This window comes from Oryza glaberrima, chromosome 1, assembly GCF_000147395.1.
Source record: "Oryza glaberrima chromosome 1, OglaRS2, whole genome shotgun sequence".
Taxonomy (NCBI): Eukaryota; Viridiplantae; Streptophyta; class Magnoliopsida; order Poales; family Poaceae; genus Oryza; species Oryza glaberrima.
In genome coordinates this window covers 24,048,873-24,069,284 of record NC_068326.1, presented here as the reverse complement: position 1 = coordinate 24,069,284, position 20,412 = coordinate 24,048,873, and the positions used below count along the sequence as shown (strand labels likewise).

The window sequence follows — 20,412 nt, the reverse complement described above, 5'->3', positions numbered from 1 at the left end:
TAATATTTTTTTAGAACTCTCCATGTCTTAATACGATCGAGATGACAAGCACAAGCGAGGAATCTTAGGTCCCGTTCATTTCTCTGGCAAGAGTTGGATGAAGATAAAGATTTCTGTGGCACGCTTTTCAAACTACTAAACGGTGTGTTTCGTGCGAAAACTTTCTATATGAAAGTTGCTCTAAAATATCATATTAATCTATTTTTTTTCAATTTTTTAATAATTAAAACTCAATCAATCATACGTTAATATTACCTCGTTTTGCGTGAAAAACTTAATCCTCATCTTCATCTTAATACGAGAAGCATGACAACTAAAATAGGATAAACTAAGCATGGGATCGTCAAAGATGAAAGAGGGTTGTCATGTTTCTATTTTGCTCTTCAATAATAGAGTAACGATTGTAGACACATGGGGTAACTGTTTTTCTTTTGTTTCCATGGCTATAAACTTATAATTTGTTTTCTACTATATCAATATACGATACTCGGCATGCAGGTTGTTTTTTCTTTAAAAAAATGATGAAAGAGCTGACATGTGCACCAACAAACGAGGGGTATTTCCTTCAAAATAAAAACAAACAAGGGGATTTTTGGTATTTTTCAGAAGCAAGTACTTCATCTTTTTTACAATATAGTAACTTAAAATCGGATGGAACATATCCTACTACAAATCTAGACATATGCTTATCCAAATCCATAGTACTAAAATATATTATATCATTTGATACTATATTACTATATTTTTTAGATGGGTAGTACCTTCCTATAGCTGATGCAAATGGTATGCTAGAATGAACAATCTGCAGACTTGATAGCATAGAAAAAAGAAGTGAAATCGACGGCGTGCTATAAAATGCATGGGAACAAATTCAACGATATCGAACAGATTTCATCCATCCAAATTAATCATTAATCAACAAGAGATGAGGAACTGGTCCTAACGATGCTTAATTTTCACTGAGGAAGATCGACCAAGAATAATGGATAAGCTAGAGGAAATACGACAGCCTTGATTGTTTTCTCTCTCACTCACTCCGCTGTATATATATCTTCCTTTTCCTTTCTTTCTCTTTGTGTTTTCTTACGAGGGCTCTCCCCTACAACTCTATATAAATCAACGTGTAAAAGAAAAATCAGAATTTTTCGTGAGCACTGCGGATTAAAACCAGATCAATTAATAATTTGAGATCAGGATTCGTTCAAATAATTTAAGATCAGCTAGTAGTATGTACATTGTCGTACTGTTTATTGGAGTAGTATATACATATGTCGTACTGTTCTTAGATTTTTTTTTTTAGCAACTGGGATTACATACAAACTATAGAAGTGACATGATCCGATGACCGCGCCTATGATCACAAACACAAGCCACCGTTTGTCCTTAATTGCAATTAACAATGCGGGAGTACAAACACTGCAAGAAAACCAGCAGGTCAACAGCATCCAAATTCCTAGATAACAAGACGCATTACCAAGTAGCCAACACCACGCCTCGATCGATCGGAACACACACACCATGTCAACCACTGCGCCGAGGGCCGTCGCTGAGCGGTGGAGGGAGCTCCACGGCGAGGACCACTGGAAGGGCCTCCTCGACCCTCTCGACGCCGACCTCCGGCGCAGCGTCATCGGCTACGGCGAGCTGGCGCAGGCCACCAACGACGCGTTCATCCGCGAGGCGTGGTCGCCGCACGCCGGCGCGTGCCGGTACAGCCGCGACAGGTTCTTGGAGAAGGCGCAGGCGTCGACCCAGCTGGCGGGACTGTACGAGGTGACGGCCTTCTTCTACGCCACCGCGGGCGCCGGCGGCGTGCCGGCGCCGTTCATGGTGCGGAACCGGGAGTCGAACTGGATGGGGTACGTGGCCGTGGCGACGGACGCCGGGGTGGCCGTGCTGGGCAGGCGCGACGTGGTGGTCGCGTGGCGCGGCACCGTCCGGCCCATGGAGTGGCTCAACGACCTCGACTTCACGCTCGTGTCCGCCGCCGGAGTGCTCGGCGCCGGTGGCCGTTCGCCGGCGCCGAGGGTGCACAGGGGGTGGCTGTCCATCTACACGGCGAGCGACCCGGCGTCCAAGTACAGCAAGCTCAGCGCCAGGGAGCAGGTACGTACGTACGCAGCATAATGCACGTTACTGCATTCTACGATTAACCGTGCTGTTTGTTATACTCTACTCACGTCGTTGTTGTGCCCGCACATGCGTGATGACCGTACCGAGTTACGGAGTGTCGGAGTAGTTAAGGTTTTTTCTTTTCCTGTGGCTGGTAGGTTTCGGTCATTAAATTTGTTGTTTCTCCGGACCAAAGCTAGTCAGCTAGATCTTTCTGGCCTTGCATGGCTAGCTGCATGGTTGCGACAGCTTCCGCGATCCGCGCGACGCGATCGCCTCTGCTATGGTTAACGTTTCCAGCCACACGCGAGCGACAAGCCTACATCCGGTTTTCGGCGCTCGCGTGGTGACTGGTGTGTGCTTACTAGGCAAAGGATCAGACGGGTATGTGATCCGGTCATCCAGAGAAAGACCTGTTTTAGCCGTTTTCTGATTGGTTTTCTAGTATTCGTGCGCCAACGCGTACCACGCCCGTTGGTCGATACATCCACCGTTGATCACATCATGGCCGAGCTGTCGTCAAGAGTTTCGGCCGTGCACGTCTCGGGCATGGGTTCCGGACACGTTACTCGTAATGCCCGAAAGCGGACATGCATGTTCATGTGAAACCGAGTGAAAAACTGGGCCAACAAGCTGGGCCAACAATATAATCCACATTCTAAATGGGCCTACGTTTAGTCAGTTGAAATAAGTACACCGGAGGTCCCTCAACTTAACAGCGATATTCTTTTATGATCCCTTAACCACAAAACCAGAAATATGTACACCAAAACTTATACAAACCGTGCAATTAAGGTCCTATGGCAGTATATACGTGTAGTTTTGCTGACATGACATCCTAGCTTAAAAAAAAGGGTCAACATGTAAGTGAGATAAAAAAAAAATATGGGGCACACATATCTTATTTCTTCTCTGTTTTTTTTTCATTTTTCTTTTCTCTCTTCTCTTCTCCTCTTCAATCTTCTTGGCCCAGCCACCACCCACTCCGCTCCGCCGGCCGCACGCTCGCCCGCCGCGCGCTCGCGGACGCTCACTCGCCGCCGTCGACGCTCCGCTCGTCGCCGTTGCCGTTGCCGCTCCACCAGCCGCGTGCTCTCCCACCACCGCTCCACTCCACTCTGCCGGCCGCCGTGCGCTTGCCCGCTTGCTCCAGCTGCTCGCCGCCTCCATGCCCCCCCCCCCCCCCCCCCCCCGACAGATGAGCTCCCCACCATGCTCGGCTGCCGTCGGGTCCCCTTGGACTCCACCACACCACTCAATCCGTCATGGCCCCGCTCCACGGCCTCCATGGCCGGTCACCGCCTTTTTCGCCGACCTCTAGACTAGTAGGCGGCCACCCGACGCCCTGGTGCTCTCCACCAGAACCACCTCATCACCGCCGGGTCCCCTCATCCTCGGGCCGTCTTCATCGACCTCTTACGCTCCGTCCCGAAGCAGGCGGAGGCGGCGCCGTCGCGGACGACGTTGACGTTGACCTCGGCATCCTCACGCGAGACGAGCTCGCCCGCTGCCAGCCTCGCTCTACTCGGCCGGCTCCGCTCTCCGCCGCTCTGCATGCCTGCTCCAGCCGCTCGCTCGCTGTCGCTCCTTCCTCTGCCGCCGACGGCCTCCTGACGCTCGCTCGCTCGCCGCCCCCGCTCCGGTCCACTCCTCGCGGCGGCCGCTGCTCCGCCTGCTTGCTCCAGCCGCTTGCCGCCGGCCGGATCCACACCATGCTCTGCGCCAACGAAAAGAGAAGAAAGAAAAGAGAAAAGAAAAGAGAAGAAAAAGGATGCATACCTACATTTTTATTCATCTCACATTCTCATTTACATGTGGTCTCAGATTGTTGACTGGATGTCACGTCAATAAAACTACCCATATATACTGCTATAGGACTTGATTACACGGTTTATATGAGTTGAGGGGTATACATTTTGCTGTTAAGTTGAGGGACATGCGGTGTACTTATTCGTGGTCAGTTTGTATAGTTTTACATCTTGACGTTGCATTTGTGACCAGATTTCGGATGAGATCAAGAGGCTAATGGACAAGTACAAGGACGAGGAGACCAGCATCACCGTCGTCGGCCACAGCCTCGGAGCCGCCGTCGCGACCCTCAACGCCGCCGACATCGTCTCCAACGGCCTGAACCAGCACGGCGCCTGCCCCGTCACGGCGGTCGCCTTCGCCTGCCCGCGCGTCGGGGACTCCGGCTTCAGGAAGCTCTTCGACGAGCTCCCCGGCCTTCGCCTCCTCCGCGTCTGCAACTCGCCGGACGTCGTGCCCAAGTACCCGCCGATGGGGTACGTGGACGTCGGCGTCGAGCTCCCCGTCGACACGAGGAGGTCGCCGTACCTTAAGTCGCCGGGGAACCAGGCGGTGTGGCACAGCCTCGAGTGCTACATGCACGGCGTCGCCGGGGCGCAGGGCAAGCGCGGCGGGTTCAAGCTGGAGGTCGACCGGGACGTGGCGCTGGTGAACAAGAATGTGGACGCGCTCAAGGAGGAGTACCACGTCCCGCCGTCGTGGAGCGTGCAGAGGGACAAGGGCATGGTGAGGGGCGCCGATGGCCACTGGAAGTTGATGGATTACGAGGGAGAAGAAAGTAGCCATGACAAATGACGCTGTGATCAATGTGAAATGTGAAGCTAACTAGCTTGTCCCTATGTTTCGTCATATGCTGTTTTTGCTTCCGATTGTGTGCAATCTGTGACATGCGCGTAAATTTTCTGTACCTGTAGCCTGTAGTGAAATAAATCAGTGAACCGTGGCAAGTTTGCATCTTTGTTTAGAAGATACTGGAAAAAAATGAGAAAAAAAATCTGGCTCATCCTGTTGCACGCCAAAGAAAATTGGGCCATGTATTGGGCCGATTCTGAGGTAGACCCATCGCTATCTGGTTGTCCAGCTGTTCAACAAGATGATGGAAATGATTTGCCTGGCAAAGCGCAATACCAGTACAGAATGGAGCTGATGCGTGCTCCAGCTGGAAAAGAAAAACGGCTTTTGCTGATGGCCGGGAGAAACAGATATATATGCAGATTTTTGGGTATGTGCAAATATGAGAGATTAATTATGCGCCTAACCCGGAGAAATGCTTTCAGTGATTTTCAAACTTACGTGTACACTTCTTAATTGTCGAAGCACAAGTGAGTCGTGCGCCCCTATCTGTTTGTTTTAAGTTTCCGAGTGTAGTGAATGCGACTAAACTATATATCGCCTCTACACCAACAGCTGGTGACAAATTCAGGATTAACACTGTAACAACTTATGGAGTGAATTTCAGGATTAACACTATAACACAAAAGGGCATGTAGCCTAGTGGTTACAGTGACCTGAGTAGTGGGGTCTTGAGTTCAAATCTCCTATGAAGCGAATTTTAGATTGGGTTGTTTGCGGGGCTAAGTTCCATATTTCAATAACCGTATATATCCGGTTGGATGGAGAGGCCGGATAAAAAATACCCTTCTCTAATAAAAAAACAAAAAAAACACTGTAACAACTTATTTGTCCAAGCTGCCAGGTAGTTTTTAACACTCTACTTTATTGTCGGCTTAGAGCAAGTTTAATAGTATAGCACACTACTAGCTCTAAATTATCTATAGCCAATGTAATAGATAATTTATACAATAGTTGCTTATTATATTATTAATATATGATTCCACCTGTCATATACACATTATGTTTTGAAATCCGTGCTGCAGCTGGCTACAGATCTGTAGCCTGCTGCTCTTATCTCTTTTCCTTTTTCTCTTTAAAATATATTTATAACTGGCTTATAGCATGTTATTGTACCTGCTCTTAGTGTAGTTGGCCTAGAACTCTAGAAGACCACAAATATGCCAAGACGGTGCTAATTAACTTGTCATGATAGAACCACCGAGGACAGAATGTAATGCATTAATCTGGTGTTGGCGTTAGTTAGTCTCTCTGTTTCAACGACTTAATGCAGCCATGTGCATGCATAGCATAACGACTGTGACTGCCTCAATCCATCACTCTCTAATCCGTTCTAGGTTTGAGTTCTGATATACCTATATCCAGTGCCTGATGTAAGATGAAGACTCTCATGGACTGATGGAATCTCTCTGACCCAAATGTGCATTTTTCGCCGGAACTGACCCAAAAAAGCATTGCATGCTACTGGTTAGGAACACTTCCGTTATCAAGACTTCAGAGTTTTCATGTACTTCCTGATCAAGTTCTGACCATTTCTTCTACTAGCTAGTTAACGGAGAAGACATCAAATGGCTTATGGCTTGCTTACATTCCTCTAGAATATGTCATCAGAATGTAAGTGGATTTTTTTGTGTGGCAGAATGTTTGGCGTCATCGATAACTCGTAGCCTTTGGAATCATGCAGAACATGCAGGCATGCAGCACCGGCGCTACGACGGCCGGCTCGGAATGGGGCGTTCGAGTTGTCCATCTTTCGAGTTAGGATCCTGCCCTGTCCTTCTTTGTACCCCCTAAATAAAGATCCAAAGTTTTGTGACGGCCTGACGCCATAAATTGAACCTCCAACACGTGGAGTATCTGTGCCCTGCAATCGACATCTTTCAGATTTCAGAACAGAAATAGAATGTTATGCTGCATGCAGTTGCAGAGGCTATCTCAGTCCTCATGTCACATGCTCTGCTTCAATGCTTACCTGATCCACGAAACTAAAAGTTTGCTCCTTTTTCGGTCCTCCGGAAGAGGACTTGGAAAGACCGAAATAAGTTTGGAGCATCAGCCTATCACACACTGTACTAACCTTGGGGAAGTCATTGTCATATGCAGTGCTTTTCCCTGCAGTGGCGTGCATATGAAAGAGGCGCATCTGATTCATGGAAAGGGCAAAGAAAGATGCACCGTGCACGCATTAAACTTTCAGGAACAAATGCATGTGTAGAATTATCTGACGATTAAAAGATGCACATTAACTAGCTAAAGATTTGGTACACACCCGTGTAACGAGTATCTTCGTGGACCGTATTGATTATAGCAGACCCAGCCGACCATCCGTGATGTCTGGGTGCCATCCTCTTAGCCCAAGCGATTGTTTGGTTTCGATGTCACAGGTTACCGCACCTTATCTTGCACAAGAGTTTCTTAAAAATCATCTACTAGCTGGGCGCTAGCTTTTAGCGCAGTTGTATCATCTTAATATAATTATCTTAATATAATTGATCGAGTTTAATAAAAACTCCCATTATCAAAAAAAAAAAAAGGGAAGTAGCTCTATCTTTAAGCTATACACAGGGCAAACCCACAACTTTAGTCCGTTATATCTCTTCTAGTGCTAAGTCCAACCAAACGGATTCACTTTCATTTAAAAATAAAGTGGAGCAAATTGAAATGTTCTCACAAAATGAAGGAGGTGGAACATGAGCAGGTACAGGGTTCAAATTGTTTTATAACTCCACTCTAAACCTAAGTCATGAAGTTAAAATTAAAAGTTGAAACCTTACTAAATATATAGGTCCTTACTCCCTACCACATTATAATATTTGATTTTGTAAATGGGATCTAATCAAAACACTTATTTTTTAAAAAATAACTATCAGTAATTTTTAAAATACTTAGTCTTAAAAAAATGGCATGTATCGATTTGCCTTAAAAAGAACTTTATGATCTCTTAAACTCATTAAATTTTGTAAACTTATTATTTAAATTAAACTGTGGTTAAAGTAACACATATAAAATCGTAAAAAAAAATAAAATCAAACCTCGCATATTTTTAAGTAGAGTAAATTCTTGATTAATTTGATTTGCATATAAATCAAATCAGCATTTAGTTAATTGTATTTCTTATAAAAATCATATTATCCCACCCCCAAAAAAAATTTATTAGAAGTCTACTTGGCACTTTAATCTTTATGCTTCATCTTTTCGCTTATGCTTATACTTATCAGCCAAAACATGAATTTTTAACCTTAAATTTGGAGCTGATTTTGAGGTTTTTTTATCGAAGTTTAATTTTCAGCCGATGCTTTTAGATCGCTAAGAACATGTATATGAAAATTTTATTCATAAATTATTTTTCGTTTACAAATATGCCATTTCGCTTATTCCACAAATAAGCAAAACGATGCCTCCGTTTGAAATCAGATATCCAACCACCTAACTTTACAATACTGGCTTTGAGCCAGCAAGCCGAGCGTCCTGTTGCATCTGCAGAAAATCACCGTGCATTAGGGCTGATTGGATCAGCCTCACTATTTATATAGCCTGTATGGCTGACTTAGTTAGGAGTACATGGGAACAAATCTTCCGTACACGAAAAATAGAGCAGTCCATTAGCACGTGATCAATTAAGTATTAACTATTTTTTAAAAAATAATAAATACGATTTTTAAACAACTTTCATATAAAAACTTTTTTTAAAAATTACCGTTTAGCAGTTTGAAAAGCGTGCGCGTGAAACACAAGGTAAGGTAGAAGTGTTGGTAACACAGGCTGCTGAACATAGCCTAAGATGGGTTTGCAATGCGGCACCTTATAAAAGTTGGATGAAGATTAAGATTTTCATGGTACGCTTTTCAAACTGCTAAACAGTGTGTTTTGTGCGAAAACTTTATATATAAAAGTTGCTTTAAATTATCATATTAATCTATTTTTTAAGTTTGTAATAATTAAAACTCAATCAATCATACGTTAATACCACCTCGTTTTGCGTAAAAAACTTAATCTTCATCTTCATCTTCAGGAGATTTAAACACCACATTTGACATATACATTATAATATCCTCTTAAATATTTCTTTTTTACACTCTTGTTCTCTCTCTCACTTAAAACAAGTACTGATATCATTATGAGGTATGAATTGAGAAGCAATGATTAAAGAACTGTAAATATGATATATTAGTTATTCAAAACCACTAGTTTAAGCTTAAACAATTCAAAAGCATCATCTAAATTAGCTTAAGAGTTTGGATATGGTGTTTCAAGGTTTAGGATGATAGATAAACTTTTATCCGGAGTATAGGGGCATATGAACTTTTTCTTTAACTAATTAAAATAATAGTTTGACAAGGTTGAGTCATGAAAAGGGGGAAGGAGCCTACCCTTACCGGTCCACATGTCAGCCACACATGTCCTTGATGAGACTCTTCCCGCGGAAACGGGGTCGTCAATCCATAGTTGCATCAAAGCCGGGTCACAAAAGGCTTTTCTGCTCATTCCAGGTCCCGTATGGTAGTGGAATCTAACGAGGATATCTCACAAAAAAGCTGACCGGATAAAAGGCATAAAACTGCCCCTTAAAAAAGATGAACTTCCTTTTCGTGGTGTTCTTTGTTTATTTAAACAATCCATTTCATATTAGCTTCTTATTACTCCACTGAAGATAATAATAATTGTTCCTAAAAAAAGATAATAATAATTTTTAAAAAGAATACAATATAATTTTAATCACTCGCTATTATGAGCTTTGTAATAAGTAACTAGTTAAGTAACCTTGTCTGCTATATTTTGAAATTCAAATAAAAATGCACAATTGCAAATATGATCTTGTACCATCGTTTTAAACTAGTACATCGTATTGTCATAATTTTATTATCAAATTCCACCGAGAATCTAGAAATCGTTTGTTTAAAATATTAAGTCAATAAGGTCTTGTGCTTTCAATCTTAAGAGTTTTAGACTGATTCTTATATATGAAAAAAAATATGTATTTAAAGTTTTTGCTATTTGAGAAATGTAATAACTGTCTGTTACTTATTTCAAGTCATTTATGTTTAGAAACACATTACAAATATAGACGCTCACAATACGTATACACTTATCCTTAATGCATAATTTGAACATCTACCTCTATGAGCACTTTCGAGAATTTAGGATGGCATATCTTGAAATTGACAAAGTCAACGTAGACGCCTTGCTCCTGGTAGGTACATCTCCTACCATTGAAAAAAAATAATTAGAGCATCAATACCAACTATTAAGTTTAGAACTTGAATCCGAGTGGTTAGATTTCATCACAAGTAATCTAATCAGTTAAGCTGCACTCATTTCGCTATTTCAAGTCATTATTATACTTTCCAATTGTACAGTTTTTATCTAAAATAAAGCATTTCCTTTTCTTTCGAAGATGAAATAAAACAGAGCATCCAGGCTATCCAGCTTCATATTTGCATCCATTTCTCTCCCTTATTTTTTTTAAAAAAAATCTGAAATAGAAGGTTTCTAATTCGGTAGACCACATGCACAGCAAGTTTGGAAGTATAATTATAAGGTGCATTAATAAGTTCCTTGTTTCATCAGATAATAAAGTAATACTAATAATAAAGTTTATAAGATTAAATAATAGCTCTGGTCAGTTATCAACTTGTACTAGAAGAGCTCTATAAAAGGTCGTCACTGGCTCACTGCCTCCCCTCGTCCGTCCCCAGTTCGTCACCCTTCATCTCCACAGCGCCAGACAATGGCGCCAAGACAGCGGCTGCCATTCCGCCGCCTCGTCCTCCTCCTCGTCGCCTCCACCGCCCTCGCGTGCTCGGTGCTCGCGGGCGGCGCCGTGGCGAGCGTGGTCGAGACGCTCGGCGTCCGGCGTCACTTCGGCAGCCCGAAGCGCAACACCACGGGGCAGCACGGGGCCGGCGGGCGCCGCGGCGGCGGCTCCGCCCGGAGCGGTCTGGCGTCGTGCAACATGTTCCAGGGAAGCTGGGTGTACGACGACTCGCTGCCGATGTACGACACGGCGGGCTGCCCCTTCGTGGAGGCGGAGTTCGACTGCCAGAAGTACGGCCGCCCCGACAAGCTCTACCTCAAGTACCGGTGGCGTCCCAGCTCGTGCGAGCTCCCGAGGTAACATACGCAGCCGCGACCGCGAGAGCGCCCAATTGATCGATCGACCGAGCTAGCTGTTGCGTTAATGGCGTATCGACCATTGGCACTGCAGGTTCAACGGGCTGGATTTCCTCAGCAAATGGAGGGGGAAGAAGATACTGTTCGTGGGGGATTCCATCAGCCTGAACCAGTGGGAGTCGCTGGCGTGCATGCTGCACGCGGCCGCGCCGTCCTCCAGGACCACCTACAGCAGGGGCACCCCGTTCTCCACCGTCACGTTCCAGGTACGTACATGCGCCTTGCCCACATATGGTACTTCTTACTACTATCAGTTGTCCTCTTGCCGTCCCTTGCATAGCGTAAGCACAAAACGAAAGTACTACCACCTCGGTACAGTTCCTTTTCTTTTCTCATTTATTTTGGCGAGGCAGATCTAACTCCCTGGCACGGCTCAGACATTCCATCTTCCAAGTGTAGCAGTAGTAAACCTTTTTGGCGAAAGGGAACGGCCGCAAGCTTACTATTTAAATTATGACCCCATAATGGGCAGCCACACGCTTTCAGAAAAGAGGTCGGATTGTCTCGCGCACTCGTGCTATATACCCTTTTGGTGCCCCCCGGCCGCTGCCCGCCGGAGCGCGCGGCGTGTTTCGTCTTCGCGCGGCGAGGCAGTAGTGTACGCTAACGCTAGTGCCGTTTCCGCCCACTAGCTCTTGCCTGCCTGCCCGTCCCAACGCGCGCGCGCGCGCTTGCTTGCGCGTCACATGGCTTGCGCCTGCGCGCGCGCGACCGCGAGTTGGCGATGGCGGGGCGGCAGAAACGGGGGAAATCGTATCGTGGGTGCGTTGGTTTTGCTCGCTGGTTGGCTCCCGTGGGGGGTTGGGGGCGGTGGGAACTGGACGCCATGGGAGACAGCGCAGAGCGTCGTGCGCGTCCTTATCCGACCAGTGAATCGCCGCCGTCTCCTTCCGGTCCCTTTTTAAGCTTGACGTTTTTCTAATCGGTCTTCTTACCCCGTCCCGTGATCTCGATACACTGGCAAGAGTCAAACTTCTCCAAATGCAGTACCTGTTCCCTTTTTTTTTTGGGGACAAAGAAAAAAGATTCCAGTGGGGTCGAGACAATCATCGGCACGTGAGAAGCGAAAGTCCTCTGGTAGATTAGATTTGTGTTCGCTAGTCACATTTTTGTTAGTCGGTCTATCAAAGTAATCGATGGTTAGGGAGTGACCAGTTTGCAGAAATCTCGTGTAGTACCTTGACACCTTAAGGTCGCTGCACGTATTCTGTAGCGTGGATTACTCAATGGGCCAACTTGCTCGGATGGTCGGATTGTACAAGTACATCTAAGGTTGGAATGTGCAATTGTTACTTTCGAGGAACTTTTTCTGTAAGAAACCAATTTTCGAGGATATCTGCAATTCCCATGTTTTGTACACGAGCTTAGGATGTGTCAGTTTCGATTTGAGGTACTACTGTACAAAACTTAACTTTTGCACTTTTGCTGTGGGTTTTCTGTCCATGTTATTCCTAGAATCAACAGAGAGATTCAACTCCGAAACCAAGTTGTAAATAAAGAGCAAAGTTCATACGGGTTCATGCTTCTTCTGATCTTATCCAGTCGGGGTTGGATAGTACTCCTGCTTTCATGATGTCCTTTTTGGGCAGCTTAATATAAATAGGTGCATAACACGGCTCGTCTCACAATTACAATTATTTTCACAAAGCTAGCTAGTGCCACCAACCATATAACTGTACATTCTATTATATCGTTAACCAAAACGGTTTGGTCCAACAAATTAGGCAACGCATTAAAACTCTCAAGAAGATCGAGAGCTCGTTTAAAGCCGTCCGATCGTTCGGGAGCCGGTTCCTTGCAACAGACGTCGACTACTAGCAAGCACTGCGTTTGATCTCGACAACTCAACCACTTCGTACTAGCCAGCAGAGTGTACTAGGCTCTGCTCGTTCATGCCAATGGCCTCATGGCTGTGAGCAACTGCCACCTCCGTTCCAAAATAAATGCAGCCATGAGTTTTCGCGTCTAACTTTGATAGTCCGTGTTATTTGAAATTTTTTTATAATTAGTATTTTTGTTGTTATAAGATGATAAAACATAAATAGTACTTTACTCGTGACTTATGTTTTTAATTTTTTTTTTAAATAAGATAAATGGTTAAAATTGGACGCAGAAAACTATGGCTGTACTTATTTTGGGACGGAGCGAGTACTACAGATTAGAACATACTATGAACCCAACAGCAAATGGCATGTCCACTCTGGTGGGTACCAACTGCTAATGATTGCCCGCGGCGAATGCCATGCGACTAGCATATGGTCTGCCGTTTCACGGGCCCAATTTGCCATCACTCTGTTTTGCGCAATATGTGCAAAAGCTACGGGTACTGGAGCCGCTGAAAGATAAGAGCAAGTTTAGTACAGCCAACTACTAGCTCCAATTCATTTATAGCTAATCTAATAGCTCATTTATACAATAGTTATATACTACACTATTAATAACTGGTCCCACCTATCATACACACTGTATCTTGGAGTTCGTACTACAACTGAGTACAAATCTGTAGCCCGCTGCTCTTTTCTTTCCTCGTTTATCTTCTTAAAATATGTTTGTAGCTGGCTTATAGGCTGCTATTGTACATGCTCTAAGGGAAAGGAAACCACCACGGAGCGCGCGGTTCTATGCGTGCCCGCGAGCCGTTTGGCCCCGTATATCCGGCCATCGCTACGGCGCGCGGTGGCATGTTGAGTTGTTGACATCGCACCTGCCCATTCATTATTCCTCCTGGACAGCGAGATGCACAAGCAGCCGCCGATGCAGACAAGGATGGCCAAGTCCACCGTAAGGGCGCCGACGGATCTGGATCTTTGTGCATGTTACGTACTACAGTAGTAACGTACTGTATATACCAGATGCGACGCGGCTATCTACAGGCGTTGCCGTATTTGCACGACGCTGAGAAAAATCCCGTGTCGAGATCGACAGATCGATCGACCGGAACAAGTGTGGGTTCCGAGCGCTGGAATGGCAGCTAACGTGCGCGTGTCGTGACATGCGTGCAGGACTACGGGGTGTCGGTGGCGTACTACCGGAGCACCTACCTGGTGGACATCGTCGACGAGTCCATCGGCCGCGTGCTGAAGCTCGACTCCATCTCCGGCGACGCGTGGCTCGGCGCCGACATGCTCATCTTCAACACCTGGCACTGGTGGACCCACACTGGCAGAGACCAGCCGTAAGACCACAAACTATACGTGTCACATTACCATGGCCTGATCTGATCCGTCACGTTTATTCTGATTCTTTTCTGTATCCAGATGGGACTTTGTGCAAGATGGAGGCCAGGTGATGAAGGACATGGACCGGCTCTCGGCCTTCTCCAAGGGGATGTCTACATGGGCCAGATGGGTCGATTCGAACGTGGACACATCCAAGACCAGGGTCTACTTCCAGGGCATCTCTCCAACCCACTACAAGTAAGTACTAGTAGCCTTTAAAAGGCCAAAGCCCATATGAACCCACCCGTTTTAGGCCCATTTTGCCTCTCGACGCTGACACCGTGACACGTCCGGAAACTGCAGCGGAGTGGACTGGGGGGAGGGGTCGAGGAGCTGCGCGCAGCAGACGCAGCCGGTGGCGGGGTCGGCGTACCCGGCGGGGCCGGTGCCGGCGCAGAGCGCGGTGAGGAGCGCGATCGCCGGCATGTCGAAGCCGGTGTTCCTGCTCGACATCACGCTGCTGTCGCAGCTGAGGAGGGACGGGCACCCGTCGGGGTACAGCGGCGGCCACCCGGGCAACGACTGCAGCCACTGGTGCCTCGCCGGCGTGCCGGACGCATGGAACCAGATCCTGTACGCCTCGTTCCTTGCATAGAGGGAAAGAATTGGAAGGGGATATATCTCTCAATCCGATTGGCCGTTCTCTCATAATTTGTTGGTTGATTGTATGGAGAGTATTTCAATTGGTGGTTCCATAATTGGTTAACTGATATATATGGATAGTCCATCAGAGGATACTACATTTTCCTTCTTGTTGGAGAAGTTGGGGATAATGCCAGGGTAGACAGCGAGGATCAACTGGATACAACTCCTTCAAAAGACAACAGATGGTTGTTCGGATGTGGATGGAAAATTGGAAACAACTAGTAGTGTAGTACTATTTCTAATCCAATACGCTTAATAAAGATATACCAAGCAGGCAAGCACAACGTTGATCTCAACCGTTGGCAGTAATCCTTTACATATGGTAGTACCAGAATTTCCAGACAACAGATTTATCTACCACCACACACATACATTTCGCTGCAAAATTATGTAAAGCTAATCACAACCCAGCCAAGCTGACGAGACACTGGTTAGGAATAGGGCCCTAGAGAGAGAACATGGAGGGGACAAAAATGAAAGACGGCTACAGTGACAACGAGAACATAGATTGTTCACTGGTGTGATAAATCTAGTGAGAACATTTCTCAACAGAAACAAGCAAGAAAGCAAACGAACTATGGTAACGACGAAATGATATGATACATCGGGATAGTAAAATGGTGCTCAGGCCCTGGCAACGAGTTTTTGCTGCCTCCTTAGATGACGGTTCTGCTCTTGTCGTTGTATCCGGCACATAGATGCCTTCTCCTTGAGCTCTTGGAATGCCCGCATGGTGTCCACGTCGAACCCGCCTGCAAACTGCAGCAAACGAGGAGTATGGATGTGATTCGTTTCAAAGTTGCACCTTGGAAGAAAATGTAAGCATGAATTCTTTTCAGAAATTATTCATGCGCATCTTAACATCTTAGCGAGTAAATATATACCTGGTGTACCCTGAAGGCGAATCGCACTCCTTGAAGCATTAGTTCTTCTTCGTCAGGACCACCCTTTATGGCCTCAAGTTCAGAAGAGACCCGCTTCAAGTACTTCATTGCTAACTTCACCGATTGGAGTTTGATCTGTACACCAAAGGTTACATTCATGAGTAGTCATCAAACGTACACGTTTATTCATGCATTTTATCGATAAAAGAAATCACAGATATGCCCAAATTACTTGCCCATGAATCAAATGGACAGCATTCAGAGAAAGAGAGGACTGCTTTCATTTGTTAGCCTCAAAAGTTAGGATATGAAGCGGCCAAACGACAGGACAGACCAATCAACTCAGTGATTGCAGATTGATGAGGGCATGTGTTTATGTTTCTAATTTTCCTACCAATTTGTAAACTGTAAATGTTTTTTCGCGAATGCAATAAACTGTAAATGTAAAGACTTCATGTGCAATTTACAAACTGATAGGCCAATTACAAACTTCATAATAGTTCATATCATGTCTTCTTTCTACAAGTCTACAACGATAAGATGTGCACAGGTGAAGAATTGTCCCGATTGATCAGCAAAGCTGCAAAGGTACCAAATGCAAATGCATGCTCACAGTCACAGATGCATGAGGGAAATCTGACACCTGAGCAGCCATGGAGCCCCATCTTTCAGTACGTAGTGATCAGAAAATGCTTAACTTATTCAAGCCAAACGTGACAATTATCTTTTTCTTTCAGAAGCCTTAAACAAACGTAGCTGCCGCAGAACAGAACAACTATCCACTTGTCAGATGTTCTCGCTACTTACAATCTAACGAAGTGACAAAACTGTAGATCTCAGATCAAACGGTATCCAAGAAATTTTACACTAGCAGTACTAGCTTAGCTTCTCTCGTGAGGCTCCAAATCCTGCCGAAACACACAAGCAGCAAATCCACACAAACATCCACACGGTGCACTGGACCATGGAAATGACGAAACGTTCCTCAGCCTGAGCTAAGTATACGCATCGCTGACAAATCCGGATCGTTCGCGCTGTTCCGGTTGACGCACATACGCAGCGCAGGACGAAGCGGCTGTCGAGGCGTAATGAGCCTCTTGTGTCTGTAGCTGTTGTACAGAAGGGCAGCGCGAGGAGAGAACAAGGCAAGCTCACGAGATGCAACCCGCACAGGCTCACGTGCACGTACACCACCGCGTCCCACGCCCGTACGCCGTATCACCAACGGAGGGCGGCGACCAAAACGCCACGCCTCCGTCCGTCGGCCCGGTCCCCGGGTTCCCAGGCCCCAGCCGTGGCTTGTGGCCAAATCCACCTAGAATTTCCCTTTGCGCTGTACCACCGCGAGCGCGGCTACGTACATACGCCTCGTGCACGCATGTGAACGAACCAACCAACGAAACGAACGCTCGTCACGGTCACACCCGCGAGGGGGGTTGGTCTAGCTACGCTGCCAAAATTAAGGTGTCGCTCGGCGTGAACCGCCAAATTAAGTGGCACGACAACGTGCCGGGGCTAGCAAGTTGTAGGTACCTGGCTGACGATGCCGGTGTCTGGCTGCATCCACTCGCACGGGATCTGGAACCGGCTGTACCTGCCCGTGGCGCCGTCCCGGAAGCGGGCGAGGTTGTAGACGCCGTGCTCCAGCCTGCAATGCCATTTTGGCCGCATCGACAGCCGCCACATACACGTGAGCTAACCGAGCCAGCTAGGGAGCAACCAATCGAGCTACACGCATACAGGTAAGTACAGCGGCTTACTTCTCGAAGAGCGCCTGCATCTTCTTCAGTGCGGTGGAGCAGGGCTGGCGCGCGTCGTCGCGGAATGAGGAGGCCTCCACTTCCAGCTTCTTGAGGTCGCAGTAGCCGAACGCCGCCTCGCGGAGCGCGTCCGCCTTGTTCTCCGGCCACTCGAAGTGCTTCAGCACCGCGCGCTCATCCACCTGCACGCACGGCCGCGGCCACGGGCACGGGTTAGTTTCACCGTCGTAGCGGACGTCCTCTCGTGATCGTTCCACGCGCGCGCACAGTGCGTACCAGGCGCGACAGCTCGTTGTCGAGCCACTTGACGAACGTGACAACGTCCTCGATGTCGACGAACGCCGCGCCCTCCACCTCCTTGATCAGGAACCGGATGAAGTCGCCCTGCCTCTCCACGTCCGATTTGATCTGCAGTGAAACGCAAAACAGTTCACTACTAAATATTTTTCATCTCTTTGTCAATTCAATGCGATTATCATCCTTAAAACGAGTAGTAATTCAGTCGCAAAACAGTTCACTGAATATTTTCCATCCAATTCAATGCGACTATCATCCTTAAAACGAGTAATTCAGTTGGGAAAGAGACAACTACACGGTCGCAGTAATGACCGGGTTAATTCGAGGCCGTGGTAAGTCGCAAATCTAATCTCGATTTAGCTAGGCAAACCGGTACCACGCTTTGAATGCCACATTCACTGCGTTTGCACCTGGCCCCACGGTGCCAATCTGACACGTACTCTCCGGACTCCGCGCATGCAGCTGTTCCTGTCAGCACCGCCACCAAACTTGCGTCCTGCAGATAGATAGATGATCGCCTGCCCTCGCCCATGCTAACGGAGCCATAACCAGTACTTTTAATAATCGAATATCACTCTTGTTTTTTTTTTTTTTTTTTGGTTTGCAATGGTGTGTGTACCGGCAAGAACGGCAGCATGGCGTATGCAGGCTCACCAATAACTATCGTCGCTGTGCGACCTAATCACTTGTACACATGTACTCTCTTTCCATGATTGCACAGAATGACCCCTCCCACCAACATGAACCACTACTACCACCACCACCACCTTAAACGTGACGGTCTCACGAAGCAACGTTGAACACTAATCTTGCTTTACTAACAGTAAAATGTTTACTTCAAGAATGTGCGATCTCTTCACTAGCGATAACTTAATGCGGTTTTTTCATGTGCGGTTGGGAAGAACAGGAGGAGTAATTACGCACCGCGAGGAGGTGAGCCGAACGATTCTCGATTTCGCCGATCATGTCCCTCGTCGCGGCCACTCCGCCGCCGTTGGCGGTTTCGCCTCCGCCGCTCCCGTCCCTTGATCTTGAATCCCTCCGCATCAGTGAGTGGTAGAACTCTACCACCTCGGGCACTCTCGTCACGCGCGGTCCCGACGCAGCCGGCGAAGCTGCCCCCGACGTTCTCCGAGCCGGAGGAGGCGGCGGCGGAGGAGGTGGCGCGGCTGCGCGGTCGCAAACGCTGAGTGCTGGCATTGGTGGTGGCGGAGGTATGGGCGGTAGCTTCGAGAGCTCTGGTTTTCGGTTTCTTGGCGTGGTCACGGTGTCTGACGACGAGCAGGAGTACGTTGGTGAAGTCGAGGTGGAAGAAGATGGCGAGGGCGCCGAAGTACTCGGAAGCGACACGCGCGACGAGGCAGAGTAGGACTTGGACTTGAATGCCGCCGGTGGCACTGGCGGCGGGGGCGGTGGAATGGGCGGTCCACGTTGAACTAGACTCGCGGGATTGGCTGCGGAACTGGCGCTCTCGGGTTGCTCGTGTGAGACCGAAGCCGTGGACGAGCAGTCGTCAGCGTCAGCAGCGGCAGCCTCCTGTTGCTTCTTCAGCTCCGCCATTTCCTTCTCCATGTGAACAATCCTCTGTTTCCTACTCGTCACCTCCAGCACGGCAGCGTCGAGCTCGGCGCACAGCCGCATGTTCTCGGACTCCAGTCGCGCGGCGGTGTCCTTGCATTTCTCCAGCTCGCTGCTCTTCGCGGCGAGCTCAGCCTCCAAGAATGGGACGATGGCGACGGTCTCCTTCAGGATCTTCTGCTCCAGCAGCTCCACGCGGAGGCGCGACTCCCTCTCTTGGAGCTGCTCGATGGCGCGCAGCAGGTCGGCGACCTCCGGCGGGGCGCGCGCCGGCTGCACCTGAGCCGACGAGCGCGGGAAGTGCACGCCTAAGGACCGCGCGAAGGAGACAGCCTTGGACGCCGAGCCGCCCGGCGCCGGGGAGCCAGACGATGACCCCCGGCCAGGAGTCTCCGGCGTCCGCCCGACGTGAGCCGGCGACTTGGACACCTTGGGGCTGCGCTGGAAGCCCATGGCCGCCTTGACGCGGCCGGCCACCATGGTGAAGGCGAGCCGAGCCGAGCGGATTGTTAGGATTGGGGGCACGGCAGCACGGATATGTCCGTGGCAGCGCGTGCGGCGTGGGGGCGCTGCCTCTCGCACTGCATGGGCGTGCGCGCTGCCCCTGGTTGGTGGTTCCGGGGTTTAAGCAGTAGCGCGCGGCGTCTTTGGGGTTGGGAAGCGGGTGGCGGGGAGGGAAACGCCCAGGCGAGCGCGATGTGCTATCGCTTCGCGCGGTGCAGCGGACGCCGGAAAACTATTTATCGTCTCGGAAAGGAAAGAAAAGAAAGAGCAGGGCTGTGGCGCTGGATGTCGTAGGCGGCACGGGAGAGGGGACGCCGGGGGCGTGTGTTGCTACAGCAAAATCGTTAGTCTCTACGTGTGATACTGCGGCACCTCCAATACCAAAATTAAACTCTGAACCCGTCGCACTGGTAATGAAGTGAGTGATGTTGTAATTGTGGTAGATCCTGGTAATGAGGTGAGTTATGTTGTAATTATGGTATATCATAGCGTGTTTAATTAGGCCCCTTGGAAAGGTTGTTAGGTAATGATGGGAGAAGCCAGCAGCACCCTTGTACGGTACACTAGGCAAAATGGTTGGAC

The 20,412-nt window shown here is 47.9% G+C and overlaps 3 protein-coding genes across 3 annotated transcripts; 2 read left to right on the top strand and 1 right to left on the bottom strand.

Moving 5' to 3' along the window:
- The first annotated feature begins 1,331 nt into the window (after positions 1 to 1,331).
- On the top strand, positions 1,332 to 4,888 carry LOC127762190 (phospholipase A1-II 4). Its single transcript, XM_052286598.1, has 2 exons — positions 1,332 to 2,106; positions 4,114 to 4,888. Exons 1-2 carry the CDS (start codon positions 1,519 to 1,521, stop codon positions 4,714 to 4,716), a joined length of 1,191 nt encoding a protein of 396 aa, XP_052142558.1. The 5' UTR covers positions 1,332 to 1,518; the 3' UTR covers positions 4,717 to 4,888.
- A 5,555-nt stretch (positions 4,889 to 10,443) lies between these two features.
- On the top strand, positions 10,444 to 14,947 carry LOC127776803 (protein trichome birefringence-like 38). Its single transcript, XM_052303355.1, has 5 exons — positions 10,444 to 10,884; positions 10,979 to 11,150; positions 13,947 to 14,119; positions 14,202 to 14,360; positions 14,466 to 14,947. Exons 1-5 carry the CDS (start codon positions 10,502 to 10,504, stop codon positions 14,755 to 14,757), a joined length of 1,179 nt encoding a protein of 392 aa, XP_052159315.1. The 5' UTR covers positions 10,444 to 10,501; the 3' UTR covers positions 14,758 to 14,947.
- A 472-nt stretch (positions 14,948 to 15,419) lies between these two features.
- Positions 15,420 to 20,058, bottom strand: LOC127776794 (protein CHUP1, chloroplastic-like). The gene is made up of 6 exons (XM_052303343.1): positions 18,673 to 20,058; positions 17,728 to 17,859; positions 17,452 to 17,633; positions 17,225 to 17,339; positions 15,692 to 15,826; positions 15,420 to 15,566 (listed from the first exon to the last, which is right to left on the bottom strand). Exons 1-6 carry the CDS (start codon positions 19,804 to 19,806, stop codon positions 15,432 to 15,434), a joined length of 1,833 nt encoding a protein of 610 aa, XP_052159303.1. The 5' UTR covers positions 19,807 to 20,058; the 3' UTR covers positions 15,420 to 15,431.
- Positions 20,059 to 20,412: the final 354 nt, after the last annotated feature.